Source organism: Phaeodactylum tricornutum, chromosome 2, assembly GCF_000150955.2.
Source record: "Phaeodactylum tricornutum CCAP 1055/1 chromosome 2, whole genome shotgun sequence".
NCBI classification, from domain to species: Eukaryota; Bacillariophyta; class Bacillariophyceae; order Surirellales; family Neidiaceae; genus Phaeodactylum; species Phaeodactylum tricornutum.
Window position 1 is genome coordinate 1,465,044 of NC_011670.1, and position 15,664 is coordinate 1,480,707.

At 47.7% G+C, this 15,664-nt stretch overlaps 4 protein-coding genes across 4 annotated transcripts; 2 read left to right on the forward strand and 2 right to left on the reverse strand.

Annotated features, from left to right (window-relative positions):
* Positions 1-211: 211 nt before the first annotated feature.
* PHATRDRAFT_43782 (predicted protein) lies at positions 212-1,754 on the reverse strand. Its single transcript, XM_002178112.1, has one exon. The coding sequence runs from the start codon at positions 1,731-1,733 to the stop codon at positions 1,086-1,088; it is 648 nt and encodes a 215-aa protein (XP_002178148.1). The 5' UTR covers positions 1,734-1,754; the 3' UTR covers positions 212-1,085.
* Positions 1,755-2,910: 1,156 nt separating this feature from the next.
* PHATRDRAFT_25549 (predicted protein) lies at positions 2,911-4,555 on the reverse strand (the record flags this gene model as incomplete). Its single annotated transcript, XM_002178113.1, has 2 exons — positions 3,253-4,555; positions 2,911-3,171 (listed from the first exon to the last, which is right to left on the reverse strand). Coding segments are annotated over exons 1-2 (1,536 nt in total), but the record flags the coding sequence as incomplete, so codon positions are not given.
* Positions 4,556-7,345: 2,790 nt separating this feature from the next.
* PHATRDRAFT_25551 (predicted protein) lies at positions 7,346-9,645 on the forward strand (the record flags this gene model as incomplete). Its single annotated transcript, XM_002177804.1, has 2 exons — positions 7,346-9,293; positions 9,516-9,645. Coding segments are annotated over exons 1-2 (2,076 nt in total), but the record flags the coding sequence as incomplete, so codon positions are not given.
* A 1,343-nt stretch (positions 9,646-10,988) lies between these two features.
* On the forward strand, positions 10,989-12,755 carry PHATRDRAFT_43785 (predicted protein; the record flags this gene model as incomplete). Its single annotated transcript, XM_002177805.1, has 1 exon — positions 10,989-12,755. The coding sequence occupies one exon, from the start codon at positions 10,989-10,991 to the stop codon at positions 12,753-12,755; it is 1,767 nt and encodes a 588-aa protein (XP_002177841.1).
* Positions 12,756-15,664: the final 2,909 nt, after the last annotated feature.

The following is a 15,664-nucleotide window of genomic DNA, read 5'->3' on the forward strand; positions in this document are numbered from 1 at the left end:
TATTGATAGATTTAAGAACACCATCTGACATTTAGGACCAATCATAGGACAGATGATGAATGACTTTTGATGACTGCTTATGTGAACCAAAATTCGTCGAAGAATACAGCTGTGTCAATCACTGTCAGGACGATGCTTACTGCCGCGAGAGCGCGCTTCTGACGAGCAACTTTCCTTTTTTCCCTTGGCAATTAGTTTCTGCCCGAGATAGGCTTCAACCCAAAACGGAGTGTGAAGCGCAGGCGTCCAGCTGGCGAGACAAAAGCAGCAATTGCGGCGGACCGAGATGGACCACAACAGGCGTGTATTTCGAGGACGTGGAGGACCAACGGACGGGAGACTGCCAAAATACAACGCTCGTAGACGGAAACATACGAAGCTGGAGATACCGGATCAGCTAGAGGCTCCCACATGCATGGAAAATACATGCTTGGCTTTGGTCGACTCCATAGACAACAATACAGAACATGTGGAAAGCGAGGAAGCGTTTATCGTCGATTGCGGGTTTGGGAATTTAGACCGGCAATCAATTGAGACGTCGAATACAAGGGAAAGAGGAATTTCGGATGAAGAGGAAAGTGAGGAACACCATGAGTTACAGCATCTATTAAAGCGGGTTAAAAACAATCGTGTCGCATTCTCTTTGTCGACTACTGCTTTAGCGAACCCGCTGACATATCAGACCAATGTTTTGCAAGCAACAAAAAACTGCGTCATCGAGTGGAAAGCGATACTACGGCGATACCCAGACTTGGAATTGGAAGGACGTCGTGCAGGAGGGCAAGCAATTTTTGAGCTTCTTCAGCAAGCTCTTCAATCAGGCCCTTTGGCGGGAGGCAAACCAGGATATTTCAAACGTTGCGGAAGTCAAGTGGCGACATCAGTTTTGGTTTTTCTTACCGGGCTTGACCCATGTGGCTGCGATGATATGAGTCTTCAATTTACTAGTAAACAGACGGAGGCTATAAAACAATGGAAAAAGAATGCAGCAAACGCAGCTGCGTGTCCCAAATTACCATCCAAGACGATCCTTAGCAAGCAAACACAAGCCCGGAAAAAGAAGGAATCGAAATTTTTGACCACTCTTATACCCCGGGTGGACTCGGATTTACCTGCAACCTAGCTTTTTGGAAAAAGACCCATCGTTCTGATCTCGCAAGAATATTGTCGAGCTGATTCAGTTCGTCGATCAAGCATTCGTTTGCTGAGCTGCTTAGGCGAATAATCGGGTCTACATTCAATTCAGGATCAAAACAGTCTACACATGGAAACGGTAGACGACTTCTCAGTGCCTTCTGTTTTACCACGAGCGTCCGACGATATCGCATCACTTCGGATGTATGTTCCCTATCAGAATTGCCAGTTGTCAACCTCAAAAGCGAAGTAAGGCGATTGTCGAAACCGGCAGAATCGATCAAGTGTAGTTTCCGTGCAGCAGCCGACCATAGAATTGCAGGAATCGTTGAAGGCAGGCGGTCATGGACGTCTTTCATTGTCCGTTCCAAAGCAACGTCCGGCTGTGCATCGAAAGCCATATGCCGAAGCAGAAAAGCAGCAACTTGCTTGGCGATTTGCACTACTGCAATCGCAGCGCCTGCGGGCCTGCCTTCATCTCTATCTTTCTCTGAGAGTGATAAGATTTCACCGGAACGTTGGGCGGCAAGCTCGGCCGTTGGAGCCGCGTGAAACTTGACACCCACTCGCAGGAAGAACGAGTTACGTTCGATAAACATATTGTCGCCCCCGTTGTGCTTACAGTCTGCATCCAGCTCCTTTAACTTTATACGGCACTCTGGTAGTAGAAATACTCTTTCAGGGTTCAATCCAGAAAAAAATCGTAGAAGCTGCTGAGGAGTCGTCCCAATTGGAAGACCGTGGAGCAAAACCACGTTTGACCTTGTGTCTCTTGAGCATCTCGGTAGAGCTGACGTATCAGGAACCCAGCTGTCGACGTTTGTCAAAATTGTGGCAAATTTGGTAGATGTACTGCGACTCTGTCGTTTTCGCCCCAATGAACATCCAGTCGCTTTCCTCTTTGTCTTTGGGACTAGAGGTTCTAGTCGCGTCGTCGCCGCTTCGCCCACATTTTGAGCTCTGGGATCAGTAGATACTTCGCAACGAACGATTTCTGGCCGTTTGTTTCTCTCTTCGTTTAGCCGGGCTCTCGCCTTGCGACCGAGATTCTTTACGTTTGACGTTAGCTCCTTTTTTCGAACAGTCGGCTTTGCGTTCTCCTCGTTTGGCTTCTTTTGTCCGTAGTCAAGTTTCTTGCTATGCATATTTTGCGGCCTAGCTAGTAGGTGAGGCAGGAAAGTAAAAACACTGACTCTGACGAAGTGACCGCATTTCCTTTCTGCAAATTCACAATCAAAATTACCTACTAGAGGGCTCATTTCGCCGGTTTCCTGTTAATTTCGAAATCTGAATATTTTGAACAACCGACGAAGGTCGGAGCGCCACGGAAACAAGCTATGCTGTACATGTTCGCTATGAAACCAAAATATGTGACTGACTGCATTCTGATTCTATCCAATTTAAATCCTGTAACTAGATCCCCAAAGGCTCTTTGTACCTACGATCTGACTTTCTTTTCTTGCCGCTAAATTGTCCTTTATTGTGTTTCTCCTTCCAAGAGTTGCGACCAGCTGTACTGCGACCAGTTCCGTCTTTTGTGTTCGTGAATACCTTCTTGTCCTCTGTCTTTTGCTTCTTCTTGGTATCCTTATCTTCGTCATCCTCAAAGAAATCAACCGCCTGATCTTCTCCCTCTTCACCTTGCACGCTATCCAAATTAACGTCCCCGTCAAAGCTTTGCAACGGATCATTGTCCGAGCGGCGTTCCCCACCGGTACCACCCTTAGTGCGCTTCTTTTTCCGTTTACGATTCAAATTGGCAACCTGCATACCTCGTGGCAACAGATATTTAGGTACATGCTTTAAGTGATCTTGGACGCGGGATATGTGCGTTGCGACTCTGTCATGACGGAGTAGTTGCAAATCGGCAGGATTGTCCTCAAAATGGGCTTGAAGCCGTTCCGAATTCAGTATTTCGGCTTTGAGCTCGGCCGCTCGTGTTTCTCGTACTGCCATTCGTGTTACAGCTCGTTGTACATCTTCACACCGATACCGGAAGCCTTCGATTTCGTGAAGATCAAAATCGAGCGGAACGGGCTGAGGCTGTTGTGTTGCGGCACCCGATTCGTCAACCATATCCTTTGCAACAGCTTGTAACTTGTCGCCAGATGCGCCCACCAGTGGTGTCGATGGCTGGTCATCTTGTACAGCCAAAAGTGTATCGTGTTGTTGCTTTGATTCAAGTTCCACGAAGCTTAAGGCCACCCCTTTGGCTCCACCGCGCGCTGTGCGACCAACACGGTGAGAGTATGAACGAGAGTTTAATGGAAAGTCTACATTCACAACAAATGAAACATTTCGAAAGTCTAGACCTCGCGAGACGCCGTACTGCGAATCCGCCTTACGAGTCTTCAGCTTCTTTACGTTTGCCTCGTGCTCATCATCCGAGTCTTCCTTTTGCTCAGCATCTGTACTCGCGTCGGTGGCAATCAAATAATCAAAGTTACCCACATTGAACTGTTCTATAATATTCAGGCGACTGCGAAATGGTAGTTCGGCGTTTAAAACTGCCGAACGAATGGAGAACTGTTCCAGAAACAACTTGAGTCGGTATCCAGCATCAGTCGAGTTTACGAAGAATAGGCCTTTACCCTTCAATAGTCCGAGCTTCAAAAAGACGTAGACAACCAAATTTTTGTCTCGCTTGGGCAGCGCAACGTAAAATTGCTTCAAGTGGCCAACGCCAGTGCTCGTCTTCTCATCCTGTTCCAGCTTTAGCACGACAGGTGAATTCAAGACAATTTTTTTAAGGGAATCCAGTTCCGGCGACAGTGTCGCTGACATGAGAAAGCCTTGGCAAATACGAGGCAAAGATTTGACGATTTCTGCAATGTCTTTGGCGTACCCGAAGGAAAGAACAAGATCGGCTTCGTCCACGACCAAGGTTTCTACCGACGATTTCAAATCCAACAACCCACTGCGTATCTGCGTCAGGAGCCCGGCAGGTGTCGCCACCAACACATTAGGCTGATCGCGCAACATGGCTTCTTGCCTGGTCAACTCTTCTTGGGCTTTTTCCCCGCGTCCTCGTCCCGCCGATAAAATAGCAATCGAGATAATGTCGTTGCAATAGTACGACAATCCCTGCAAGACCTGGTGGACTTGTGTACACAACTCACGAGTCGGTATCAAGACAACTGCACCAACACCAGATTTGGATCTTTGCAATATTTTCTGCAAGAGAGGGAGTGAATACGCAAGCGTTTTGCCACTGCCTGTGCGGGCCCGGACCAGCAAATCCCTACCGGACGACAGCGCCAAGGGGAGGCATTTGGACTGGACCAGAGTTGGTCGTACGTGGCCCAAACGGGAGACGGCTTTGCGGAGACGGACATCCAGACCGACGGATTCGGCCAGCGACGCAAATGTCTCGGAAGGATCCAGAATCGTCATGGTCGATTTGCATTCGCACACAGCGTAGTGAATCGGAGTGATGAGACGATGGGTAGACGAACGAATCCAACTGGCGATAATTTTTCTATTCGTTGCCGATGAACAAATTGGGGAAGGTTTGGTGGAGGGCATCGAGATCCGTCTGATCTTCACACCCGAAACCATGTGGGACAACCCGGATTCCAAAGACTCCGTCGAACGAAATGTTCAGGTACCCGGTGAAAGTAGACTTCTACACTTATGCTCCAAAATTTCATTGTGACTAACCGGTAGCCACTTCAAATGGAAATTTTGGCCATGCCTGCGGGATGGCCTTGCTCGCGTGCAATTGTTTTAATAGGAACCAATTACAATTAACTGTAAACGTATCGACTTTTGTTTTCTAGCCGACGCGCTTGTGGCTAGGATTGCCTGTGAGCTCTCTCGGACTGCCTCCGACACGACACGTCTCGGGAACCTTCTTTTGTCGCGTTCTCGCGGTAGCCGGCTGGCAGCAAGCAAATAGAGGACTGGTAATTGCAGAGCTCCGCTTCGTCGTTCGCTCCACCGCGCCTCCGTAGCCCTCCAACACTGCAACCCATCCACGAGGACGACCGACACACACGCACTGGCGGATTCTGCTGGCTGGCAGTTCACACCACCAGAGAGCAGGATTCACTACCGTCAAGGGTAAATACGAAACACTGTGTACCCTATTTTATCGACACTGTCCCTTCGTGTTTCGCGATTTTCGGTGGTGTGGAGTTTCTTCTGCTACAAACTGCTTCTAGCTCGGAGTAGGAGCGCATACAGAAGAACAAGGATAGCACACAGGACCGAAAGTAAGAGAAAGGGGACCATCCCCCTACCGTTCCAAAGATGCGAGGCTCTTCGGATCGCTCCGATTTCTCGCGCAGGACAGCTTCGCGAAATCGCAGTAGCTTCTCTGATGCCGAAGATAGTGTAGACGATTCTCTCGACGCACTCGCACCGCTGCGTCCGAGTCCTACACGACGCTTCGCTCCGGCAGCAGCATCATCTACACCACATACAATGGATTTTCGAGGACAATCGGAAGGCAGCTTGTCGGAAGAGCAGCGGCGGTTTCTGTCGCCTTCCCCCCTCCGTACAGGGTCTTGGGAATCACACAGCTTTGACAGCGAAGAGCCCTCTCGATCACTTAGTAGTCGTCCCTCGTCCCGGACCAGCATACCTCGCGATCGCCGGAAGCAGTTTGATACCACCACGCCGACACTGGTTGATGAAGAGGATATCGATGAAGAAGCTGAGTTGCTTTCGCTGGGACGGGCGAGTCTCTCTCCTTCCCTTCAAGACAATGTGCGGAGAACACCTGGTGCTACCACGTACAACGCTGCATTGACAGTAAATGAAACTACGTCAATGCGGCGCACACCCGGTGCAGCAGCCATGCACCGCTCTGCTATTGGAGGACAAGAAGAACTAGGACTGCAACGGCACCAGCAAGCGCCTCCGAATGGCGTCTTGGAGGAGCGTGCCTCTTCGAGGACCTCGAATCCTGTATTGGACGAAACGTCTGGTGCTGGCTCTATGGAGTACGTATACGGGCTGAACCTATCCACTCCAGCGAGGATAGCTGCAGTCCCGTCAGAAAGAGAAAGCGCATTGCCACACAATCATAGCACCCTCAACAACAGCTCGATTTGGGAGGCTGCATCGTACGGCGATTCCGTGACACCGTCACCCACGCGGTCCCGTGACTACGAACAGCCCAGTCGACCCCCATTGGCACCCGCATTGCCAGTAGTCACAGCCAGTAGTGAAAGTGGAAGCGCTTTAATTGATAACCGTGTTCTCGAAGCGCGGGGACTATTTGCCTCCACTTCGACATGGGTACCGAAAAGCACCCCCTCTAACGATGGACGTCACGGTGCTTTTTCGCCTAACTTGCTGCGATTGACAGAGGACATTGGGAATTTGTTGCATGAAGATGAAGACGATGACGAATACGCTGCAGAAATTCCAAGTGCGTTCAAGGCCCCCCCGGAGGGTGACCTTTCGGAATATAGGTCGGCTGACTGGACGGGATCTTATGTCTTTGATTCGCAATCGCGGCGCACAACTAGGTCAGGCATCCCACGACCGAGTACGTTGATAAAGGATGGGAAATCTAGACGACGATCGGGCAATACGAGCCAAGGGAATTCAAAATATTTAACGCAACAAAATCCAGGTATTCCTGGGAACTTTTTGCGGCACGCCCAACAGCCGAAACCTCGACGCAATGGCAATGAGTTCTTCGAGTTTGGGAAAGGACGTGATGAACGAGCGTCACCGCAGTTGTTGAACTTCGGAGGTGCCTTTGCCCCCCCTCCGAAAGACCAAGTTAGTTCTTTTATGAGACCAGTAGCTTCTTCGGCAGTATCGGATGAAATGACTTTTGGACCTTCCGTTGTATCAGGATGTCGAGATCTTCCCTCTTCTCAGCCTATGCCATTTAGTGCACCGGCAATGGGGGGATTTGCGCTTCCAGCACAGTCGTTTGAATCTTATGGATCTTTCAGGTATCCTGATCGTGCTTCTCAAGACAACTACTTTCTTCCTAACCGTTTCTCTGCGACGAGTCCTGTAGTAGGATTACCCCCCAGTGGGCAATACCCAGTACAGATGTCGACTCAATATCAATCTCAACAGTCAGAGATGCAAGCCACTGCCAGAGAGTTTGTTCCTACATCCAATATGAGCCCTTCTCCTCCTCTTTCGACTTCCTCGTGGCAGCATCAGTCGAGATCGCAGCAATTGCAGCCACAATGCGCTGCCCCACCGCAAGCATCCTCAAATCTCCAGCAGCATCTCCCGATGATGGCCTACGATCTTACCCCTGCAGAGCAAGGTGGCTGGCATTCGAATGCGAGCTACGGCTTTTCATCGAAGTTTGGATACGGAATGCCGTCACCAACGTTTGACGCACGGTCAGCAATGACTCCTTCACCGCATCTTGCACTTTGGCAGAACCCTGACACCGGAATATATGGAGGCACACCACAAGCCAGCCAGACCGAGACGACTCATTCGGTATACGTAGCTTCTGTGCGGCCCCCGTCTACAGCAACAGCTAGTTCCGACCAAGGTCCCAGAGATCATCAAGTGTCCAAGAAAGAATCAAAACGCGGAAAACGGGGTAAGAAGAAGTTAAAGGAAAAACCATTAAATGCACCACAAAATAAAGGTAAAGAAGAAGACAGTAGACCTGGTTCGGCGACACACAATCAAGAAACAACTGAAGACCCAGGGGAAAGGAAACGAGCTGAGCTCGTAGAAAACGCGGCAACGCGAATTGCTTTCAAGGAATTTTATCGGTGCTTTCGAAGTGAGGAGCGCTTTTCGTTTCAGAAAGCTGAAGAATTTGCTCTGGATGCTCTAGACAACGGGTCACTTCCAGTGTCCGTCCACTGGCGAGTGTATCTCGAACTCGCTGATTTGGCAAAGCGTTCTAACCGTTTCGTCGAGGCCAGGTCGCTTTATCAGCGTGTTTGCCAACAGCAACCTTATGCAAGTCAAGGGTGGTTAGAATATAGCAAGCTAGAGGAAGAATGCGGGCACATGAATCGGGTTACAAATATTTTGCATGCCGGTCTTGAGTATTGCGAGTATAGCGAGAATCTTTTGACCAGAGCAGTAAAACATCAAGAAAAGATGGGCAATGTTAATGGAGCTCGAGAGCTTCTTGCCCGCCTTAAGCACGTCGGTATCGACAAAGTTTGGAGAACCGTCCTAGAAGGAGCGCTTCTCGAATCTCGCGCGGGAAACGCGTTCATGGCACGGCGTGTCCTCAAGTACTTAATGCATCATGTTCCATGGTATGGTCCTCTCTATCTCGAAGCGTATAAACTCGAAAGGGATCTTGGCCGCCCGACCGATGCCTTACAGATTGTGCAACGAGGATTGAACGAGATACCACGATATGGGCCGTTATGGTTTGGTGCTTTTAGACTATGCGAAGAAATCGACCTGTCAAAGCTTGACTTTCATCTTCCCGAGGCGTTTGTGATGATAAATCGTGCTACCCTCAACATCAGTAAGGAGCTTGTATGGAAGGTTCATCTGGAAGCGGCACAAATGCTTGAACGAGCTGCTCTTGAACAGAGTGGAAAGACAACCCCTTTAAATTCTGCCTTCGACATCGCCCGCCACAGGTTTGCTTTGACCGTCCTGACGTGCCCGAGCAATCTGCGTTGGAAAGTATGGCTAGCAAGCGGGAGAATGGAATTGGGTATAGGGAATATTAAGGTAGCTCGGAAGCTCTTTCTTCGGGCTCATCACGTTGTACCGGATAAAGGGCGATCAGCCAGCCTACTGGAGTGCGCACGTTTAGAAGAATTCATCGGATGCACCCACCTCGCTCGCTCCGTTCTATGCAAGGGTCGTGTACTCTATTGCAACGATTGGAAAGTGTGGCTCGAAAGTGTTCTGCTTGAGATTCGCACCATGAATCTAAGACGTGCACTCGAGATTGTTACAGTTGCTCTCGAGATACATCAGGGCACAGGTCGTCTGTGGGCTACCTTGATACAGTTATGTCAGATTCGTGGAGGCGATCAAGCACAGATCTTCGCCCTCCAACGCGCTCTCAATGCTGTCCCAAAAAGCGGAGAGGTGTGGTGCGAAGGTGCCAGGATTCATTTAAATCCATTTTCAGATACTTTCGATGTTTCTCGCGCACGCCGACATCTTTTCTTCGCCACGAAATTCACTCCGCAGTACGGAGACAGCTTCATAGAAGCTCTTCGTCTTGAGCTCCTTCATCAGTGGCTCGAACCAATTGCGACGTACATTTGGAAGAAAACCAAGTCAACTTTTCTACCCTTGGAAGCACAAGATGCAAAGACAAACTGTCTTTCCAAATATATCGCAGATATTTCGTTGGCTGTTTTCATTTCGCAAGAAACAAACGAAAACGAGGTGCCGTTTTCCGATCTAATCCACAAGAACATAGTCTCGACAGTACGCCAGGAGCTGACTTCAGATAGCATGCGATCTGCCATCGACTTGGACGATTTACGCCAAGCATGTTCGAACGCGGATCCAAATTACGGATCGCTGTGGTTTTCTTGTCGCCGCCATCCGTGTGATACACCCCAACGAGTCATTGAGGATGCGGCCGAGGACGTTGCTGAGCAGTTACGGCAAAATGCCTATGTCTACTTGGCAGCGATGGTGCGCCGACTTGCAATCTTGTCCACAATCTCTACGGAAATGCCTGCCAATGAAGACTTAGATGTCGAAATGTATGATACGGATGTCGTGAGCTGGGAATATCTCGTTGATGATTCGCTTCGCTCGGCGACATCACTTAGCAATATTTTTCTTTCTTTGGAGCAGACTGCTACGTCGACTACAGGTTTAGGCATGTTACAGCAGTCAGCGGAAGGTTCCGATTTTTTAACCGCATTATCTCATCTCCGTAAGAACAGCCTGATCCAAGACTTGCCTTTGTTGGAGCGGCGCAAGATTCTTTTTGGCACGGATGCTCTTTTCCCATAATTCTCTTCTTTCAGGGACGAGAATCTGATTCTTTTGGCAAGGATCACGATCTCGTCGTTTCTCATTTGCGATTGTATTTGATGCAAGAAGGAAATAGAAATCAACATAGACTTGAATTTAAGATGGGTATTTTTCTGCCTACCTGCAGTAGTCGTAGACCATTTGATTGATATGATCAGCTCATCCTTCTTTAACAACTCGTAAAGTCTCGACACGGATAGTATAATTTCATTGTTCACTTCTTGTGTCGTATGAGCAATAACACCCATTCTAACAATTATCCATAATAGACGGGTATTTCATAAACACGACGAAACTCTTAACTCTGATGATCAGACAAACGCATGCACTGTCGGAGGATGTTGTAACTTTTCCGTATAGAATTCATTTGGTACAATGAGCAATCTGGCAAGCAGGTCCAGGATGTTCTGGTGAACAACAACAATACCTATACATTGTATTGCTACCTTGGGTTCACCGCACTTTTCAGCCATAGGCGCGACGGCAAAAGTCATTCTTTCTCAGAGTCATCCGACTTCAGTTTTCTCTTTGTTTTACTATTTTGTGGCAATTTGCATTTTGCAGTCAGTCGCATTTCGTAATGCCGCAATTTTATTGATAACAGACTTACAGTTAGAGAGATGCTTAGTAACTCGTAAAGAATCATGAGGAAAGGGAAGAGGATAACTTTCCGCGTCTCGACTTATGATTGTACTGTATATACAATCATGTATTGCCCTTGAGCATCGATACCAGATATAACGGCATCTTATCAGTAGGACAAGTTTCATCTAATCATATGTGTAGAATTCAGATACTTAGCAATCAGTGGCGTTTTGACATTTCGCTCACAGTTAGCACCATTTTTTCATGTTCACTAGCAGTTCACTTTCGCTCCTGACCGAAGAGAGAGACTTTTACGAGAAAGCAAACGAAGCAGCGAATCGCAGCAAGTGCACATGTACTTTCGTCCTTTTGTGATGGTCATTTGGCATTCTTGTTTCTTCTTTATGGAGCTAATTTGCTCTGTATCTAGCCTGCCCCCAACAATAGTCCGGCATCGTCCTATGGGTATTGGCTTGTTGAACGAGCATCGTCGTAGTCATCTTCGTCGGACAGCGCGTGACGTGCACTCAAAGGATTCTACGGGAAAGTACTATTCAGATATATTGGGCCGGCAAGAACCTAACTTGCCTGAAAAGCAAATAAGCGACCGTCTAAAGTACGCGGAAGGTATTCAGGAGGTTCTGGCAAAACCCATGCACGTGGGGACTTCGCTAAAATTTCGACCTACTGCGTACGATTTATTTCAAGCTGGAATTGTAGGGATTTTCACGGGATTTTCTGTCGCACTGTTCAAGCTTTCAATCAATGCCGTGAAGAGCCTGTGTTACCGTCAAATTTTTTTTCAAACAAACCCAGTCTTGATGGTCACTGTGCCGGCTATGGGTGGTGCAGCTGTCGGAGTCTTGATGCTTCTCGGGGATTTCCCTCCTGGTCTTCGCGGAACGGTTATTGAAGTAGATAAAGAATCCCAAGGTACCGTCCAGAAGTTGCGAGATCGTGTACAGACTCAATTTCGCTTTCTGCGAAAGTCTGCTGCGGCCACTGTCACTTTAGGAACAGGGTGTAGTCTTGGGCCTGAAGGGCCGTGTGTCGAAATTGGAATGGATGTGGCGCGCAGCTGTATGGATATTAGCCGACGCACAGCAGAGCGCCAGCGCCTATGGAACCGTATGCTCTTGTCTTGCGGAGCAGCTGCTGGCGTTTCGGCAGGCTTTAACGCACCGATCGCGGGTACTTTCTTTGCGCTGGAAATTATGCACCGAATGTTTTCTTCAATTGATGGTGAGGAAAACGCAGACAAAGATGCCTCCGCCGGGCTGAGTTCTCTGAACACGGCGACCATTGCTCCCGTTCTAATCGCTTCGGTCATGTCAGCTTTATGCGCAAGAACTCTACTCGGAGACCATCTCGTACTAGCCCTAGGCGGTTCTTACTCTCTCAAAAAGCCTCTGATTGAATTACCGTTGTACATGGTTCTCGGGCTCGTATCCGGAACCGTTTCCTTTGCTTTTAGCCGAGCTGCCAACCTCAGCCAAGCTGTGTTTGTCGGGGATTATGGAAGCGATCGCTTTCGAATGGGAGTGCGTAGCCTGTCACCTGCGTTCAAGCCCGTCATTGGTGGCATTCTTTGTGGGCTCGTTGGAATCAAGTTCCCGCAAATCCTTTTTTTTGGATATGATTGCTTGAACCCACTTCTAGCCAACAACTCTTTGCCAACACCCCTACTTCTTTCCCTCCTGGCAGCAAAGATATCTATTACAGCAATTTCCGCTGGCTCTGGACTAGTCGGCGGCACTTTTGCTCCGTCGCTATTTTTGGGAGCAGTAACTGGCGCTGCATTTCACAACATTGTTTCGAGCATTCTCTATTGTGGCCTTGGCCTGAGTGCTGCTTCAGGACCTTTACTTGCCGACGTCCCGGCCTATGCCATGGTAGGAGCGGGATCTGTACTTGCTGCTCTCTTTCGAGCACCTTTGACAGCTTGCTTGCTTCTCTTTGAAGTAACCCGCGACTATGACGTTATTCTCCCATTGATGGCGAGTGCTGGCTTTGGCAGTGTCTTCGCGGATGTTTTAGATGGAAAGTTCAGCAGAGCTCAGAAGAGAAGAAGGCTTCGTCGAGATAAAGATGCAGTATCTTGGGGCGACCTGTCAAGCTAGACACAAAATAAGAAAAACTGTTTGAAATATTATGGAATTTGGCAACCCGTAGTCACGAAACAATTTGTCGACAAACCCTGAAGACTCCAAGGGGTTCTCGACACCAGTGATTCCGAGGAGGTAGGGAGGCCAAGAAAACTTATTGACAAACCCTGAAGCAGTACTAGTGGGTTCTCAATACCAGTTACTGTGAGGAAGAAGGGTAGCAGCTTCCAACCAATGCGTTACACAAGCCAATAAATACCCCACTTAAGGTTGCACCTCTGATACTTGATGTAACAAACAAAAGATGTCAGCAGTTAGTGACCAAACAATGTACGCCAAGTACGAAGTTCGTAAACCGTCTTGAGCGAAGACCTCAAGATGTGTTTACCACAAAAAACTGTGCAATGGGCAGCAGTGGTTTGATGTGCTGTCAAGACTGTTAATCTGTTATGGAGTACTACCAAAGCACAACCGTAGGACAGATTGCCGTTAGGACAGTGAGTGGTAAACAAAGGTGGGCATTGAGACGAACGACCTGCAATACACCTGAGAGACTTAGGGACTGTAAAACTCAACTCATTGACAACGCTCCCCACGGGTTAGACAGCGGGTTAGACAGCAATACAAGGACCTATGCGTAGAATGCAATTTGGATCAATGAACTTATAAAACAATGAGTGGGTGATCACATTCTACAAACTAGTCAACCTGTTGTTCAGTCCAGTGAACAATGCCACAAAATGCCATCGAATCTTTGATCTTCCACAGCTGCCATAATCTTAATAGGCAACCTTTCCTTCACATGTATATATTCTTTTGGAACTATAAGTTCCTTGCACAATCCCTATGGTGAGTATAGGATCTTATTCAATCCCACCATGTGGTTTGTGGTACCCCTTTTGTTCCCGCAATTGTATGTTCCAATCGTATTCCACTGTGCCTTGGTCTTGTAAACTGACAAGTAAGGACTAAACACATGCGCCTCCAGAAACATAGCAATTGTACAAATGCTCCCTTTGTTGTGAGTGCACGTGGCCACGAAATAAGGCTGACAATATTTCTGTGCGCGCCTCCTTAACTCCATGTGCATAGTTTTGATTCACACTTGCGACATCCATGTTAGGTGAATCATGTCCATGAGACATGTCGCAAGGAGGCATAAAATCCTATTATCCGCCACACTCACCACGTCACGGTACGACATCTACGAGAAAATCTCTCCCTCATACACCTCCACTTGTAAGCTGTTCGACAACGGAATCTTAATTTTCACTTTTTCGAGTTTGATCTCATCAATTTTTGAAAAATTTATAATAGTATACACTTGCTTATATTGATTAAATTTGTAATATTACCGATGCTGGTGGCTCGGAGTGTCGCAATAAAACTTTTGGACGCACTAGACAAAGAGCAGAACTGCAAAGGTCAAATTTGCTTGGAGAAATGATTAATGTAAGAGTGAGTCTTTATCAAAGACCAGGCAGTCCTCGACACGGAACCGCGAGTAGAGCGTGCATTGACCGGTGCTGTCAAGGTGGATGGAGTTGACATGATTGCAGAAGTACACCAGATGCTGGATCAAGCCAGAGTCTTAACCGACGGTGTTCAATCGGGGAAAATCTGAGGATAGATTGGTAAGCGGGTCCGGAATATTGTGTCCGTGGGCATTGGCGGATTGTACCTGGGTCTGGAATTTTTACACGAGTGTCTAAAAGCAGAGCCGGAGGGATCAATTCTGCATTGGTGTATTTGTTGCGATTCTTACTTTAAGCGACGTGGATCCGGTAGATGTTGAACAAACATGTGCGTATAAACGTTGCTCAACGACAAAGTACTTTGTGGTCATTGTCAGCAACACATTTGCCACTGCTGAAATCATGATCACTGTCAATGCGCTCACCATGAGGCAATAGCTGTGGGATTTTTATGGGCAACGATCAAGAAATGGTCATGAAACATATGGTGGCACGTGCGTCTGTGTTGGCAATTGACAACGTTCGCAAGATGGAATTGGTACCAATCGATATTTTTCCGGTTTTGGGGCTTTTGGGTTCTCGGTATAGTGTGCTGCACTATTGAAAAGCAGCCGGCGCCGCACCAATAACGCTGCTATTTTTCGGCGTATTCAAAATGTGTCTTCCAGGTGCAAATTTGATGGAAAATGAAAGGTATTGGCCAGCTAGAGCTACTTTCGTGGATGCGAAATTGTTTGGACCTGGTAGTCATACAAGAATGTTGTCTCCTTTTCCCGACGGATGCGAAATTGTTTGGACCTGGTAGTCATACAAGATGTTGTCTCCTTTTCCGACGGATGCGAAAGTGTTTGGACCTGGTAGTCATACGAGAACGGAGTCTCCCCTATGTTGCTGCTATGGGCAAAACTTTCTTCACTAATAAATTCCAGAAAGGATACGCATTTGGATGATTTTTGAGAGGTGACAACACAATTACAATTTTAATCTGGCATATGTTACTATCAAAGTCAGTACGGAAACTAATTTTATCTAGAGAGGAAGGAAGATCACTGATCCAGCCTCAAGGCGGCCGCAAAATCACTAATCTGGCCAAACTCTAGATTTCGTTAAGTAGCGAAGGTAGGGACAGAGTTCTTTCCTAAGTATTTGGATCACACACATATACAAACTTGAAACTTACTGTTGATATGAAGATCGAGCCCAATCAACCTATCCCTATCAGTTACGGTACTGATGACAGTTACCCTATCAGTTATGGCTCTACTGATAGTATCCCGATTCAAATCACAAGTACTTACAAGACAAGAACGCCAACCGGGCATTCTAGTCTTCCCGCTGACATTTCAAACATGTCATTGCCATTCAAACCAGTCATTGAGAGTGTCTCCGAGCCATACAAACCAAATAGCGATTCTCAATCGACTCATAATTCTTATTAGTTCATCGATT